We start from the raw sequence: 17,997 nt of genomic DNA on the forward strand, positions 1-17,997 counted from the left end.
ACAATACCCCATAATGACAGTGAAAACAGGTTTTAATTTTTTTTGCTAATTTATTAAAATGTATTCAGACCCTATGCTATGGCACTCAACTGAGCTCAGCCTCATCCTGTTTCCATTGATAATCCTTGAGATGTTTCTACAACTTGATTGGAGTCCACCTGTGGTAAATTCAATTGATTGGACATGATTTGGAAAGGCACCATGACCCTCAGGTCAAAGGAATTGTCCATAGAGTGCCGAGACCATCTGGCCGCCTGGCCAAACTGAGCAATCGGGGAAGAATGGCCTTGGTCAGGGAGGTGACCAAGAACCCGATGGTCACTCTGACAGAGCTCTAGAGTTCCTCTGTGGAGATGGGAGAACCTTCCAGAAGGACAAACTTCTGAGCCACTCCTCAATAAAAGGTACATCACAACCTGCTTGGAGTTTGCCAAAAGGCACCTAAAGACTCTCAGAACCATGAGAGCCAAGATTCTCGTCTGATGAAACCAAGATTGAACTCTTTGGCCTGAATGCCAAGCGTCATGTCTGGAGGAAACCTGGTACCATCCCTACGGTGAAGAATGGTGGTGGCAAAGTCATGCTGTGGGGGGGGGGGGTTCAGCGGCAGGGACTGGGAGACTAGTCAAGATCGAGGCAAAGATGAATGGAGCAAAATACAGAGAGATCCTTGATGAAAACCTGCTCCAGAGCTCTCAGGACCTCAGACTGGGGCGAAGGTTCACCTTCCAACAGGACAACAACCCTGAGCACACAGCCAAGACAACGCAGGAGTGGCTTCAGGACAAGTCTTTGAATGTCCTTGAGTGGCCCAGTCAGAGTCCGGACTTATTATTATTTTTTTATTTTTTTTATTTAACCTTTATTTAACCAGGCAAACCTGATCGAACATCTCTGGAGAAACCTGAAAATAGCTGTGCAGCAACGCTCCCCATCCATCCTGACAGAGCTTGAGAGGATCTGCAGAGAAGTAATGGGAGAAACTCCCCAAATGCAGTTATGGAAAGCTTTTAGCGTCATACCCAAGAAGACTCGAGGCTGTGATAGCTGCCAATGGTGCTTCACAAAGTCCTGCTGATTAAAGGGTCTGAATACTTTTGTAAATCTCATTTTTATTTGTAATAAGTTGGGGGTGTGGAGGGAAAAACGATTAGAATAAATCTGTGACGTAACAAATTGTGGAAAAGTCGAGGGGTCTGAATACTTTCCGAAGGCACTACATATTTCATGTTATCTGCCCATAGCACTGGCTAACGTTTGATAAATGGCATTGGCACTTGGATTGGAACCAGTGCTATGTTCAGATGACATAAAAACAGAGCTCCTTGGCCACGCACACCAGTGGTGGCTCAGTGACGTTATCCCCGCAAGGGTAGAGTGCCAGACCATTCAATACAGGGGTGCCAATCATTTTGACCCCTATGTTTTTATTTGATTTTTTGTTGTATTACTTGTTCAACAACATCTCTTTATCTGAACAACTGTAATAGCATAACATTATGTTGTTTCCCATTTTTTTGGAGCATACAAATATAGCTCTGTATTTGTATAATTGATTTTACACAGTATTTTTGGGCTCATATTTATCAAGGGTGCCCATAATTATGGACCTGACTGTACTTACTCTGTTAGGCTTGAAGAAGGCTCTCTGTCCGTACAGACATTGTGAGATCCTAAATGATTTATCTGAGAATACCTGGGTGGAGATCATTTGTTCGATTTCTCATTGTGTTCAAAGTCCACCGTAACATTTATGTTGGTTTCATATCAAATGTCTGTTTTTTGTAAATATGTCATATTGTTGCTACTGTTATTGTTACTACTACTACAACTACTACTACTACTATTACTACTAATATTACTATTACTACTACTACTTGCAATTAAAACAGTTCCATTTAAAAATGGCTGGCTTCACTCGTTTGGGTTGACAAATTTGTTAGCATTTCCAGTGCCGTTGAGGATTGAGTGTTTTGACTTGTTTGGGTTTTCCTTCTTCCTCCTATTTGACTGAACATCTGTTTGTAGGTCTATTCTGAGGGTTAGTAGGTTTCTGTAGGTGAACTGTTCAAAAACAGGTTGCCTGTTTCTACACAATGTCTACTAGTTCACAGAGAACTAGTACACCAGGTGCAGAGGAGGGTACAACTATGTGTCGCCGGTTTTAGTTTCACAGTGACTCAACACACAAATCTGTATAGCTGTGAAGTCATTGCAAATTCCCTTCCTTTGCAGTTGTGTTGTTTTGAAAGTAAGTAGGGGAGACCAGGGTTGGTTCCCAGCAAAACCATACTGTACATACACTGAGTATACAAAATATTAAGGACACCTGCTCTTTCCATGGCATAGACTGACCAGTGGAATCCAGATGACAGCTATGATCCCTTATTGATGTCACTTGTTAAACCCACTTCAGTGTAAATTAAGGATGAGGAGACAGGTTAAAGAAAGATTTTTGGACAATTGAGACACGGAATGTGTGTGTGTGCCATTGTCACGTTTGTATAAAGGGATCGGGAGTGTCACGCCCTGACCATAGAGAGCTTTTATTCTCTATGTTGGTTAGGTCGGGGTGTGATTTAGGGTGGGTCATCTAGGCGTTTATATGTCGATGTTGGCCTGATATGGTTCCTAATCAGAGGCAGCTGTTTATCGTTGTCTCTGATTGGGGATCATATTTAGGCAGCCATTTCCCCTTTGTGATTTGTGGGATCTTGTGTTTGTGTAGCTGCCTGTGAGTAGTCCAGAACGTCACGTTTTGTTCTGGTTTGTTTGTTTTGTTTGGTGAGTTGCTATTTATTAAAATATGTGGAACTCTACGCACGCTGCGTCTTGGTCCATTCCTTATGACGAACGTGACTGAGACAGGCGCAGGAATGCGTAATAGGGTTTTTTATTTACACAAATTACAGTGTGCCATGTAAAGGCATGGGGATGAAGACCAAACAAACACGTATACAAAACACAGGGTTGAGACCCAAACAAAAGAGCGAGGAGTACCTCGAATAAATACACAAGCGCACAATGATACCACACGGGACGAGACCCGTAATCATCTGCACAATACAAGCGGCACGAAAGCCAAAACAACACAGCACAGGTACTCACACGACCAACGGACAATTGAACAATAATCGACACCCCAATGGAAACCAAAGTGCACGTTTAAACAATTACAATCAGTGGGAATAGGGTCCAGGTGTGCGTAATGACACAGTTCCAGAGGGATCTGTGACAGCCATTCAAAGGGTGAATGGGCAAGACAAAATATTTAAGTGCCCTTGAACAGGGTATGGTAGTAGGTTTTATTTACCCTTTATTTAACTAGGCAAGTCAGTTAAGAAGAAATTCTTATTTACAATGACGGCCTAAACCCGGACGACGCTGGGCCAATTGTGCGCCGCCTTATGGGACTCCCAATCACAACCGGATGTGATGCAGCCTGGATTTGAACCAGGGACTGCAGGGACTGGTTCAAATCCAGGCTGCATCACATCCGGCTGTGATTGGGAGTCCCATAAGGCGGCGGCACTTGCACTGAGATGCAGTGCCTTAGACCGCTGCGCCACTCGGGAGCCACTGCCAGGTGCAACAGTTTAAGTGGGTCAAGAACGGCAACGCTGCTGGGTTTTTCACGCTCAACAGTTTCCTGTGTGTATCAAGAACGGTCCACCACCCAAAGGTCATCCAGCCAACTTGACACAACTGTGGGTAGCATTGGAGTCAACATTGCCCAGCATCCCTGTCGAACGCTTTCAACATCTTGTAGAGTCTATGGGCAAAAAAGGGGAATGGGGGGGTGCGACTCAATGCTAACTATAATGCTAGTTACCACATTGCTCACATCTGTAGCCATGAAATGCTTTGAAAGGCTGGTCATGGCTCACATTAACACCATCATCCCAGACACCCTGGACCTACTCCAATTCTCATTGCAATAAAATGCAAATTAATTACATAAAAATCATACAATGTGATTTTCTGGATTTTTGTTTTAGATTCTGTCTCTCACAGTTGAAGTGTACCTATGATACAAATTACAGACCTCTACATGCTTTGTAAGTAGGAAAACCTGCAAAATCAGCAGTGTATCAAATACTTGTTCTCCCCGCTGTATATGTGCATCTGTATGCATACGTGTATGTATATGGATATACAGTATATATTTACCAAAAAAAGATATGGGGGATTGGAAATGATGCAGACAATTACATTGATGGAAGCAACAATTTTAAGCTGATCCACCCCTTAAATATTAAGCTGATCCACCCCTTAAAAAAAAAAATACATGCTCACACACACAAAACATACACAAACAAAACATACACACACATGCATATTGACGACGCACACACACACTCACACATAGACACACTTTCACACTCTAAACACCCGCTGCTGCTACTCTGTTTGTTATCCGTTTATCTATCCTGATTGCCTAGTCACTTTTACCCCTACCTACCTGTACATTACATATTACCTCAATCACCTCAACTACTTCGTACCCCAGCACATTGACTCGGTACTGGTAGTCCTTGTATATGACCTCATTGTTGTTATTTTATTGTGTTACCATTTCCTATTTATTTTTGCTCATTTTCTTACTATTTAACTCTGCATTGTTGGGAAAGGGCTCGCAAGACCACACCTGTTGTATTCTGCCCAAGTGATGAATATAATTTGATACTTCCATAGTTCAAGAAAATAGCAACACATATAAAAACACATACAGTACATTCCCGTCACCTAAATGTTTTGTCATGCTGATGATATTAATTGACCAGGTGGATGAGTTTTTTCCAAGAATTCACACATTTTAAGTTTAGAATTATTATACATTGCCCTCTGGATTGGTAGTAATAAGCACCGGGACAACCAACCCCATGATACAATCAACCCTGGTCTCCCCTAAGTAGCCTTGCATGAGCAAGCCGGAACAGCTCATAGGAGCAGGAGCCTATCTCCTGTGTCTGTAGCGTGAGGCAGCCTGATGTACAAGTATAGCCCCTGGAAAGTATGTGGCTAGTCTATATCTATATATGATTGGCCCCCCAATCATATCTCCTTAATGCTACCTGCCTTTCAGAGACACATCAGGTCCCATTTTCCCAGTCTTTGGTATGAATCTGCCTGGGATCAAACTCTCAACCTTGCGATCTCAGGGCGGACACTCTAACCACAAGGCCACTGAGTTGATGCTGTTATTACAGCTTAATCTACAAACTACTTGCATGCATGTGAAAACATAAACATTGATTTGAAGTGAATCTGCTGTGTGTAAGTCGAGCAATATTTATGAGCAGTAGCTTATGAAACAGATATGCATGCATACCGTATGTAACCTCTCTGTCAAAGTGTTATTAAAAACAGACAATTGTTATTCTGCAAAACACCTGTGCAAATGAACAGAATATGGTTATGCTCATCAGATGAGTGCATGCTCATTCAAACAGCATGGTAAGATGGTCATGGAAGTCTATTGCAATATAAGAACCTTCCGGTATATTGCTCTCCAAGTCTGCATTCTCCATGAACTTGACATGAAACTGACATTGTACCAATTGTACCATGTGTAAATGACACACCACTGAAAATGACTTACGGTCTCATTCAACATTTGGGGAAGGTAGGCAAATTCATATTTCTTAGTAATAGTATATACATAGATATGACAAAACTCCACATTTTAGTCACAATTCACACCTATCAAGCCTGACTCATCATAACTGGAGAAGAGCTTACCTTCAGTGCAAGGGGGAAGTCCCAGAAAATGCATTGTGGTTGCACCCAAATCAGCCCCTAACTCAAATACATGTAGCCCAAGGTAAGCAAGAGGGGCACATTTCAAGCTGAGATCCTTAGATGTCTTTCTTCTCTCTGTAGGTAAGTCATACGATATTGTGTTTTATTACATTGGGCATTGTTATTACATTGCATTACGAGATGTATTTTTAGTTACAAGTGAGCTGGTTGATGAGTAAGCAGTTGATGGTTTATAACTTTTTCAAAGATGGATGGATGTTGTCTTTGATTATTCATAGACCACCTGGGAATGGTATTGAGGGAAAACATAAATAATGTTTACTTATCGGATATCCAGACTTAAAGATCAACATCATGCCTTGAATACATGACATGAGCCATTGCTTATGCTATAGAGTGTTACACCAACAAAGACACCATTGATCCCATCATGTGTGGTAAAAGGAATGAATAATCAGTAAAGGCGTTAAATGGTATTGTTGGAGAATGATTTAGGCAAATTCACAGATAAGAACAAATGTATAAGTCAATTTTATGAAGTTGAAGACCAAGGCGAGGCGTAGCTTTATTTGTCGAGCGTGTCATTTCTCCAGCTCAGTGATTTTGTGCCCAGTGGAGCACAGCGCAGTATGCCTCTGTCAAGAAACGTGCATTTAAATCTTTGAAGTTGTGTATAGAGGCTTGTCCTCTCTTCTGATGCCTTCTAGAGTTTCTTGGACAGAATAATATACTGTACATGAGTAAATTATCATTTTTTGTATCCAGTTTGTTTGAGCCTGCTTGTCTGCCTGTAGACGAACCTACACCATCTAAAAGTAAAGAAGAAAAGAAAAAAAAAGAACAAAATCTAAGGAAGTCCATCATAAAGTAATGTAGAATCTGGAAGCCTAACACCCCCAAAATCAACTTGATTAGTGTCAGGTTTGAAACAATCCCAACCAAATGATACAAAGCTGATTACGCAAGGATTCCATGAACTGACACTGATTTCCCTCTGCCTGTCATTCAGTGAGTCAGAGTGTGAGTTGACACCCGAGCTGAGCCATGGGGTTAGGCTGTCCTGAGGGTCACTTCTGGGATGGCTTGGTCAGGAGGTGTATGACCTGTCAGATGGTCTGCCAGCAGCCTCACCACCACCTCAGATGCATCGAGTTCTGTGGTAAGTTCACACACACAAACGCTCACCGGAGGAAATAACACATACACTTTTAAGAAGTCAATGAGAGGCCATTGCACCACACGATTGTCCATATGACTCAGTCCTCAAAGTTATACACAGAGATACATACATGTTATATTTCCTTCTATGGTGTTATATCAGTGGGAAAAGGCTCATAGAAAGATCAATGAATCTCAAGATCCTTTTTGTGCGGTTAAGTAACAAGTATAGTCTAGTGCAATCGTGATTGATACATAGTAGCCATTTTGTGTCAAAACACAGGCATGTTATAATACGTATACCATCCCTGTGCCATTGTGTGTATGTTTGTGCAAGTGTCTCTAGGGTGTAAGGCAGTCCCAGGGCAGTACTACGACAGGCTGTTGAAGAAGTGTCTGACTTGTGCTGTGGTGTGTGGCAACCATCCCTCAGAGTGTTCCCACCAATGTCAGAGTGAGTGTGAACAGTATTATTTTTGTATCACATATGTTCTCTCTCTCTCTCTCTCTTTCTCTGTAAAACACTCACACACACACACAGGCAGGTACACACATATACACACACAGCTCTCACAAACAGTCATAAGAGTTGTACACTACTAAATAATTAATTGAGCCTACAGCCATCTCCAAAATAGTTTCTGGCTGATGATCCAATATTTAGACTTTTTATTTTGAAAATTGGTCCAAAAATCCATGACCCAGAAGTACTTTTTTAGTGTTGCTGTTGACACGCTGATCATGTGATGAGTTCGCAAATCAAATGCCCCACCTGTGCTGCCACCGAACAGTGAAAAACAACTAAGTTAACCTTTATTTATTGTAATTTAAATTAGTTTGTAGTAGTTAAGTGTTGAGTTAGATTACATACTGTAGCTACCTTAATCGTTATTTTAAGTTATTTCAACGACTTCACAGCAATTTCTCGCTAACCGAAATGTAACTAGCTAGCAGGCTCAGCTAAATACAAATCCCTCTAGATACAGTGTGCATGGCTGTCATCAAGGCAAAGGCTGGCTATTTGAAGAATCTCAAATATAAAATATATTTTTTAATTGTTTAACATCTTTTTGGTTACTACATGATTCCGTATGTGTTATTTCATCGTTTTGATGTCTTCACTATTATTCTACAATGTGGAAAATAGTAAAAATAAAGAAAAACCTTTGAATGAGTAGGTGTCCTAAAACTTTCGACCGGTAGTGTACATACCCCATCAGACACATCACTATGGGTTTCTTCACGGAACACAAACCAAAACAGATTGAATGAGTCGCTCAGTTATGTGTAGAGTCACGTCATCATGGAATGATCTCCCACCAGAGGTTTCTCAAGCAAAAAGCAAGTTTAGCTTTAAAAAACAGACAAAAAAAGAACCTGCACCTCTCCTCTTTCTAAAGATCTAATTTAACTCTACTGTATATAAGAATATGAATATGTACTGTATATATGAATAGTGCAAATAGCATTTTTTGTTGTTGTTTCTTGGTGTCTTCCCAATATACAGTGCCTTCAGAAAGTATTCACGCCCCTTGACTTTTTCCACATTTTGTTGTGTTACAGCCTGAATTTAAAATTGATGCAATTGAGATGTTTTTGTCACTGGCCTACACACAATCCACATATTGTCAAAGTGTAATTATATATATATTTTTTTACTAATTAATAAAAAATGAAAAGCTTAAATGTTATGAGTCAATAAGTAATCAACCCCTTTGTTATGGCAAGACTAAATAAGTTCAGGAGTAAAAATTTGCTTAACAAGTCACACAATCAGTTGCATGGACTCATTCTGTGTGCAATAATAGTGTTTACCTTGACTTTTGAATGACTACCTCATCTTTGTACCCCACACATACAATTATCTGTAAGGTCATTCAGTTGAGCAGTGTTCATACACAGATTCAACCACAAAGACAGGGGACGTTTTCCAATGCCTTGCAAACAAGTGCACCTATTGGTAGATGGGGGGGGGGGGGGGCATATATTGAATATCCCTTTGAGCATGGTGACGTTATTAATGACACTTTGAATGCTGTATCAATACACCCAGTCACTACAAAGATACAGGCCTCTCTCCTAACTCAGTTGCCGGAGAGGAAGGAAACCACACAGTGATTTCACCATAAGGCCAATGTTGACTTTAAAACAGTTACAGAGTTTAACGGCTGTGATAATAGAACACTTTGAATGCTGTATCAATACACCCAGTCACTACAAAGATACAATGTTTATCAACATTGTAGTTACTCCACAAAACTAACCTAATTGAAGGGTGAAACGAAGGAAGCCTGTACAGAATGTAAAAACAATCCAAAACATGCATCATGTTTGAAACAAGGCACAAAAGGGAGTTTTTCAGGGTAAAAATAAACAGAATGGAGCTAAGCACAGGCAAAATCCTTGAGTAAAACCTGGTTTAGTCTGCTTTCCACCAGACACTGGGAGATGAATCTTTCAGCAGGACAATAACCTAAAACACAAGGCCAAATCTACAGTACACTGGAGTTCCTTACCAAGAAGACAGGGAATGTTTCTGAGTGGCAGAGTTAGTGTTGACTTAAATCTACTTGAAAACCTATAATCAAGATAAGACAAAACTAGAGCCTGCAGGACTTGCTTTTTGGAGTGTGGTGTCAAAAAAGTAGAGCATCTCTTTATTACGGACAGACGTCTCCCCATCTTTACAACCATTGAATATATATGCATTGACCATAACTGTTTACAATCAATCAAATTGATGCCCTTTTTACATCAGCCGATGTCACAAAGTGCTATACAGAAACCCAGCCTAAAACCCCAAACAGCAAGAAATGCAGATGTAGAATCACAGTGGCTAGGAAAAACTCCCTAGAAAGGTAGGAACCTAGGAAGAAACCTAGAGAGGAACCAGGCTCTGAGGGGTGGCCAGTCCTCTTCTGGCTGTGCCGGGTGGAGATTATAACAGAACATGGCCAAGATGTTCAAACGTTCATAGATGACCAGCAGGGTCAAATAATAATAATCACAGTGATTGTAGAGGGTGCAACAGGTCAGGAGTAAATGTCAGTTGGATTTTCATAGCCGAGCATTCAGAGTTAGAGACAGCAGGTGCGGTAGAGAGAGAGAGTCAAAAACAGCAGATCTGGGACAAGGTAGCAGGTCCGGTGAACAGGTCAGGGTTCCATAGCCACAAGCAGAACAGTTGAAACTGGAGCAGCAGCACGACCAGGTGGACTGGGGACAGCAAGGAGTCACCAGGCCAGGTAGTCTTGAGGCATGGTCCCAGGGCTCAGGTCCTCCGGGAGGGGAGGGAGAGGGGGAGAATTAGAGGGAGCATACTTAAATTCACACAGAACACCGGATAAGACAGGAGAAATACTCCAGATATAACAGACTGACCCTAGCCCCCGACACATAAACTATTGCAGCATAAATACTGGAGGCTGAGACAGGAGGGGTCGGGAGACACTGTTTCCCCGTCCGACGATACCCCTGGACAGGGCCAACCCGGCAGGATATAACACCACCCACTTTGCCAAAGCACAACCTCCACACCACTAGAGGGATATCTTCAACCACCAACTTACTACCCTGGGACAAGGCTGAGTATAGCCCACGAAGATCTCCCCCTCGGGCACCAACCCGGACAGGAAGATCACGTCAGTGACTCAACCCCCTCCTAGGGATGGCATGGAAGCCAGTGACTCAGCCCCTGTAATAGGGTTAGAGGCAGAGAATACCACACTGTAAAGAATATTGTGCCCCTTTAACTTAAACTTTTTTGGTAACTATTTGCATCAGCTTTTTAAGTAAATCCAACAAGGGATCTTTAAAGTGTAATATACATTGCTTTTAGTGTATAACAAATATATTAAGTGCAAACAACTAACTGGATCTCAAAAATGAAATTCATTCAACTTCATTTTATCAGGTTCAGAACAGTTTTTTTGTTGTTGACCTGCTTAAGTCCTTCAAATCCCAGAACTAATGTTACAAGTTTGATATACATGTACATTTGATATACATGATATATATGTAATCAGCTACAGAACTAATATTGTACGTTTAATTTGCTGAATCTACTCAGTATCGTAATTGATATTCTATGTTTTATCTACAAATGTTTTTTGCTCAGTTACTTATGGTACTCAGGTTAGTAAAATGTATTTAAATTGGGTTCCTACTACTCAAATATATACTCACAACTATACTTAAAAAGCTGATGCAAATAGTTACCTCAATATACTTGGGATAAAAGTATTATTTCTATACAAAAAGAAACAACAGTGTTCAACTTCAGACACCTTTGTTTTGAATAAATGTCATCATTTTATAATTTCTTAAAACTTCAATCTCAAATTGCCCCTTAAAGTTTCTCGAAAATCGACCAAGTTTCAATAATTCATATTTGTCCCGGGAAATACCTCAAAAATCAGAAGTGCGAATTTAAAGCTTTTAAAACCAAGATATCTTTACTCGGGTTTCTCCCAAAATAAGATTGTTGCTGTGCCACTTTGTAAATATTTTACAGCAAGTGAAACTGATATTAAAGAAACTATAGAGTAACTTTGATCGACAATGGCATTGTTGTGAATTGCTAAACAGGCCGGTTTTGAGGTTTATCATGTTCTACAATTAATTCTACGCATATCAGCTGTAGGCTACCTCAACACAGAGCGGTCCCCGAGTTGGCCATAGCGTTGTCAAATCATACAAACATTGTAACGGCAGTCAAACAAAAGTTAAATGACCAAAGTTGCTAAGCTTGCTAGATAACCTCCAACGAATGACATAATATGTCCTATTTGGTCAAATCGGATGGATTTGATTATACAGGTAGGAAAATGCTTAAATATCAAGGTATAACGGGGACCAAAATCCATATCTACTCTCAAACAATTTAATGGTCACATATTCTCGACCAAAGCTCTCATATGGACAGCAATACGAGACAGTGCAGAGAAGCGGGGGAAATGTTCCAACAATGTTATAGCAATATTTTGACATGTTTAGGCGAGACGTGCTTTGATAATGCCACCTATGGATTACAGAATAAAGTTAGGAATTTCCATGTGAGACAAGAGTCTGAATTCTGGGTTTCAGTGGGATTGGGACGATAGGAAAATATCATGGAATCTATTTAAGGCTATTTAAGGCTTCTACGTTGGTCATTCTAATGATAAATAATACACTTGATGTAGGCTACATGATTTCATGAGCTACAACTTCCAGTTTTCCATACAGAGATCAACTAACCGACTACTGTGTACAGACAGAGATTCAGTGAAAAAAAATCACCTTGATTGATTATCAGACAAATCACAGGCTTTTGGTCGGGAGTATGACAGGCTACTACGCGAGTGAAGAGCAAATCCCCTTGTATAAAATGCTAGCAAAATGTTCTGATCAGCTAATATATGAGAAAACTAGAATGAAGATGATCATTAAGCACTCACCTCAATTTAGCTAACATTTTCCCCAGCCTAATTGTTACTAAATATCCAAACGGAGATTCAGCGAAAACAAAGATCTGACATTGATTCATTTATCTAGACGAGTCCCCTACACTCCTTTCAGAAATGCGCGATGGCGCTGTCCCAATCAAAACAAGTAGGGATGCTGAGGGTGCTGTCCCAATCAAAACAAGTAGGGGTGCTGAGGGTGCTGTCCCAATCAAAACAAGTAGGGGTGCTGAGGGTGCTGCAGCATCCCATGAAAAATCTGAAGACAAAAAAATATATATTTAAAAATATATATTTTTTTCTCACAAAATATTAAGCTGGAGCTTTAATAGTCCTGTATTAGCGGAATGATATAGACGTCGGCAGCGCCAGCGTTTCAACCTACTTGTAGAGAAATGTCAATGCCATCCTCTCTTTCATGTTGACTAAACGGTCTGACTCTGTCATAAATGACTCTGTCATACAGTACACACTTTTATTTTTTGTTGTCCTAGGCTACCTCTCTAGCCTAACTTCCTTTCATGGGCAACGTTAGTTAGTTAACATTAGCCTTGTACATCTACTGTAGCTACATATTGAACTTCCATCCACTCAGGCCAGGGGCACAATGTATGCATTTATAATCACTGGCCAGTATGGATAATTAAGTAAAACCATGAGTCCAAATCCCTATCTCCATCCATGGCTAATTTAGGAAAGGGACAATTTTTGCTAGCTGGCCACCGAGGGACAACAACACAACAAGATGCAACATTTCAAGTTGTTTCTGTCAATGACATATTGCTCTCGATGTGATTGGAGTGAAGGCAAATCCAAATATTATTTTGGGTGCGCCAGGACCATTCATAGTTGAGCTCACTCGGTCTAGTTTAATGCCAGTCGGCTGTGATTTTATTTTAAAAAATTCAAGGGAGGCCAAATGCTCGCTGGCTTCCCTTACATTCAATGCTACGGGTGGCAACAATGTCAAACTCTTTTTAACCACACAGCATCAGATAGATGGCCTACACATACAGAGACAAAGAAACGCTGTTTCACTTGCTCGGATGATTTCTCCGGTCGGATACATCCAGCCTCTTGCGAATTGAAGGAAAATAATGAATCATAGAGACAACATCAAAATAATTGTATATGTTTTTTTCTGAATACACGCCACTGAGTGTCAATTATGCCTGTGCTTTGAATTTATGGCAACTTTTTGTGAAATAAATACACTAGGCTAAAGGCTTCCACGTAACAACCTGTTAGGATAATGTGATATTTCATTTTTTGCTTATCTGTTGCTGTGTATTTTGTCGAATTGCGACATTGGTAGAAAATATTGAAATTTCCTGGGTCACCTTTTTTGGGGGAAATGTGAAGAGTGGTCCCAGGACAGTCCCAGGTTCTCGGTTACCCATGTTAATCCCTAGAGGGGACTAAGCACGCTCCTCTGAGGGGCCCCCGTGTTGAGGGTCAGCGTGGGGGATGTTTTCTTGCCTGCCTTCACCACCTGGGGAAGTCAGGAAGTCCAGGATTCAGTTGTAGAAGGTGTTCAGTCCCAGGGGCCTTAGCTTGGGATGAGCTTTGAGGGCATTATGGTGTTGAACGCTGAGCTGTAGTCAATGAACAGCATTCTCACGTAGGTGTTCCTTTTGTACAAGTGGGAAAGGGGGGTGTGGAGTGCAATAGAGATTGCGTCATCTGTGGATCTGTTGGAGATGCATGCAAATTGGAGTGGGTCCAGAGTGTCTGGGATGATGGTGTTGCTTTGAGCCATGACCAGCTAGCCTTTCAAAGCATTTCATGGCTACAGGTGTGAGTGCTACGGGGCGATAGTCAGTTTACCTTGGCGTTCTTGGACACAGAGACTATGGTGGTCTGCTTGAAACATGTAGGTATTACAGACTCGGTCAGGGAGAGGTTGAAAATGTAAGTGAAAACACTTACCAACTTGTTAGCGCATAGAAGGCATTTAGCTCATCTGGTAGGCTTGTGTCACTGGGCAGTACATGGCTGGGTTTCCCTTTGTAATCCGTGTAGAGCCGGTGTAGTAGAATTTGATCTGTCCTGTATTGACGCTTTGACTGTTTGATGGTTCATCTGATTATTTATAAGAGTCCGGGTTTGTGTCCCGCTCCATGAAAGCGGGAGCTCTAGCCTTTAACTCAGTGTGGATGTTGCCTGTAATCCATGGCTTTGGGTTGGGATATGTATGCACTGTCACTTTGGGGACAACGTCATCTATGCACTTTTTCATGAAGCTGGTGACTGATGTGGTAAACTCCTCAATGGCATCTGATGAATCCCGGGAACATATTCTAGTCTGTGCTAGCGAAACAGTCCTGTAGCTTAGTTTTCGATTGAGCTTGTCACTGGTACTTCCTGTTTGAGTTTTTGCTTGTAAGCAGGAATCAGGAGGATAGAGTTATGGTCAGATTTGCAGAATTGAGGGCGAGGGACAGCTTTGTATGCAGCTCTGCTTCTGGAGTAAAGGTAATCTAGAGTATTTGTTCCCTTTAGCTGCAGAGGTGAATTGCTAGTGGAAATGAGGTCAAAACGGATTTCAGTTTTCCTGCATTGAAATCAGTGATTGTACATTCGCCAATAGAACAGAGGGTAGAGGCGGTTTATTTACTCACTGACGTAGTTTCATCAGGGTGCCCCCACGTCGGACTCTATATCGCCGTCTGTTGGGGATTAGGGCCTGGTCCCATGTAAGCATTATGTCCTGCCGGAGTCAGGGAAGTAGGGTTCTTCATCCAAATCGAGGTTAGTGATCACTGTTCTGATGTCCAGAAGCTCTTTTCGGGTCATAAGAAACAATGGTGCAAACATTATGTACAAAAATATTTAAGATCAGGGCAACAAAAAAAACAAAAACACAAAATAGCATAATTGGTGAGGAGCCCGTAAAACTGCTGCCATACATCCCAGCGCCATTCAGCTGAAATGTATTGTCTACGTCCCAAACGGCGCCCTGTCAAAAGGCACTGGCCAAAAGTAGTGCACTATTTAGGGAATAGGGTGCCATTTCATGTCTTCTCTAATCCAGTCACATTTAAATAGGATAACCTCGGGATTAAATGCATTTGGTTTTGATCTTTTGAACTGAGAACCTCCTAGAAGTAGAGCTTTGACATTTGGAAATGGTGCATAATTATGTTTTAGACTCGCTTTGCATTACATGGATGTTATTGCAAGGTAAATAAGGATTTAAATTAAGTCATTTAAGTCATTTAATTCACCTTAAGCCCAACAGCCTGACTTGAACGCAACCTTAAGGCCTGTGGACGGGACAGTCTTCCAGAACCCTACCACCAAGGGGGGCTCCCTACTCAGTGGTCTGCCTAACTCAGTCATCCTGGTGTACTCTCTGCTGGGCTTGTGTCTGGCTCTGCTGCTGTTGACCGTGTCTTTGGCCCTGCTTGTGCTGCTGAGGAGGGCCAGCGCCAGAGGTCCCCGACCAGGGGCCACACAGAGCAGTCCCACCCAGGGCCGTGGAAGCCAGGAGGCCCAAGAGCCTAACCAGCACAGCAAGTCCTCCAAAGGTCAGTTTGGGCACAAATCTAGTCTAAAACATAGCTCAGGGCATGTCTTCATAAAGCCACTCAGAGTAGGAGTGCTGATCGGGGATCAGGTCCCCCCCGTCCATTTATTCCTATTCATTAAGATCTAAAAAGGCAAAAATGATCCTGGAACACAATCGAATAACTCAGCATGGCTTATTTTAGCTTGTTAATCTCTCTCTGTGTGTGTATGCATTCGTACCATCTTTAGACAACCTGATGGATCCATCCCTGCCCAAGCTGAACAGTGTGACAGCGGGCCGTTCGTCCAGCCCCATAGAGACCTGTGTGTGTGTCCACTGCTTCCCTGACCTCAGAGTGCCTGGCAGAGGAGAGAAGCAGCAGAGACCCCCTCTGACCCTCTACCAGCAGGCTGTCCCCCAGGACGTTCACACTTGTGGATCATCAGAGAAAATCATCTGCTCCCCCTCTCAGCCTAGCTTCTGACAGGAGCAGAACTGAAACCGACTGGACACTACGGCAATCATAGAGATCCTATTGAATACTAGAGGGGCTATGTCATAAACCCTCAAAGTTCCATAATGGGGTGAAAATGGCAGCAATCTTGGTCAGGGAGAAATCCAAAACCAGTGTAATTGGAATGAATGGCAGAGGCATAGGTGACCCATTTCCTGCTTTTACCTATGCAGGAAAATAAAAGTAAGGCAGGTGATGTATTAGAAATTGTGTAATGTAATTATAGTCAACCTAAAATAGTATCGTAATTATAAAAACTTTTGATACTGGTTTTACACCAATTTTCTGTACAAATACATGTAAACAGACTATATATCAACTTGTAAGTCGCTCTGGATAAGAGCGTCTGCTAAATGACTTAAATGTAAATGTATATGTCTGACTTGGTTTTCTTGGAAAACGGTGTGCTACTCTATGATACAATATCAGTACTTGTTGCATTTAGGTCTCGAAGTCATATCATCAACTGATTTGCGCCAGTGTATGGCTGTGTATTGACTGCCTTGTTTGAACGGAATGTTTGCTTGTTGGCAGTGAATTAGAAACATTTATGGTGTCATTCATAAAAAACTGGTTGGCCAGCTAGCTAGCAAACACCTATACTGTCATGCCCTGATCTGTTTCACCTGTCCCTGTGATTGTTTCCACCCCCTACAGGTGTCGCTTATTTTCCCCAGTGTATTTATCCCTGTGTTTCCTGTCTCTCTGTGCCAGTTCGCCTTGTATGTTGCCAAGTCAACCAGCGGTTTCCCCGTTCTCCTGCTTTTTGCATTCCCCTTTTTCTAGTCCTCCCGGTTTTGACCCTTGCCTGTTTCTGGACTTTGTACCCGCCTGTCTGACCACGAGCCTGTCTGCCACTCTGTACCTCCTGGACTTTGACTTTTTTGCCTGTCCACGACCATTCTCTTGCCTACCCCTTTGGATTAATTGACATTGTTAGACTCCAACCATCTGCCTCCTGTGTCTGCATTTGGGTCTCACCTTGTGCCTTGATACACACAGAGCAGATCGATTCTTCACATTCATTGTTTTACACAATATCTTATCACAGCACTGGAAAACCAACTCCCTGACCATCATGGCTGACCTTTGGACCATCATGAGGTTCATGGCCATTCTAGTATTATAATTCCTAATTATATTATATCGCAATAAACAACCCTAGACAGATTTGACACCGCCCACTCCAGAGTAGTTTCCCCTAGGTACAGATCTAGGATCAGCTTGCCCTCCACAATCCTAACCTGAACCATTACGAGGGGAAGGGGGTGGGGAGGACTCTAAACTGTCCCAAGATCAGCCACATCTATGGGTAACTTCACCTGGCCTACACCACGCAGACCAGAAACAACCCTCACTGTGACGTGAGAAGTCTGGAGAGCAGAAATTAATAGGTGGTGAAGGAAAAAGGATACACAAGAAACGGTATCGAGGGAGTGACACATAACAGAGAACATGATTTATGCCTGTATGTACTCACCCCAAACAAATGACACCCGCTGCATCTCTCAGGAGACATTCACATGTGGGTGACACTCCCTGTGCCATGATTCAGCAAAGACCTCCAGTAAATCTTGTACAAGTTAATAAAACCCTGAAGCACACGA

The 17,997-nt window shown here is 41.9% G+C and overlaps 1 protein-coding gene across 1 annotated transcript; it reads left to right on the forward strand.

The window, feature by feature from the left end:
• Positions 1-3,496: 3,496 nt before the first annotated feature.
• LOC139580973 (tumor necrosis factor receptor superfamily member 13B-like) lies at positions 3,497-17,995 on the forward strand. The gene is made up of 4 exons (XM_071410198.1): positions 3,497-6,922; positions 7,259-7,375; positions 15,599-15,895; positions 16,125-17,995. Exons 1-4 carry the CDS (start codon positions 6,808-6,810, stop codon positions 16,358-16,360), a joined length of 765 nt encoding a protein of 254 aa, XP_071266299.1. The 5' UTR covers positions 3,497-6,807; the 3' UTR covers positions 16,361-17,995.
• Positions 17,996-17,997: the final 2 nt, after the last annotated feature.

The sequence above is a fragment of the Salvelinus alpinus genome, chromosome 7 (assembly GCF_045679555.1).
Source record: "Salvelinus alpinus chromosome 7, SLU_Salpinus.1, whole genome shotgun sequence".
Lineage (NCBI taxonomy): Eukaryota > Metazoa > Chordata > Actinopteri > Salmoniformes > Salmonidae > Salvelinus > Salvelinus alpinus.

Excerpts from the sequence above, each read along its gene's own strand:
- LOC139580973 (XM_071410198.1), top strand. The coding sequence starts at position 6,808 with ATGGGGTTAGGCTGTCCTGAGGGTCACTTCTGGGATGGCTTGGTCAGG. Across the intron at positions 6,923-7,258 it reads CAGATGCATCGAGTTCTGTG|TGTCTCTAGGGTGTAAGGCA; the intron begins GTAAGTTCACAC and ends TGTTTGTGCAAG. Across the intron at positions 15,896-16,124 it reads GCACAGCAAGTCCTCCAAAG|ACAACCTGATGGATCCATCC; the intron begins GTCAGTTTGGGC and ends TACCATCTTTAG.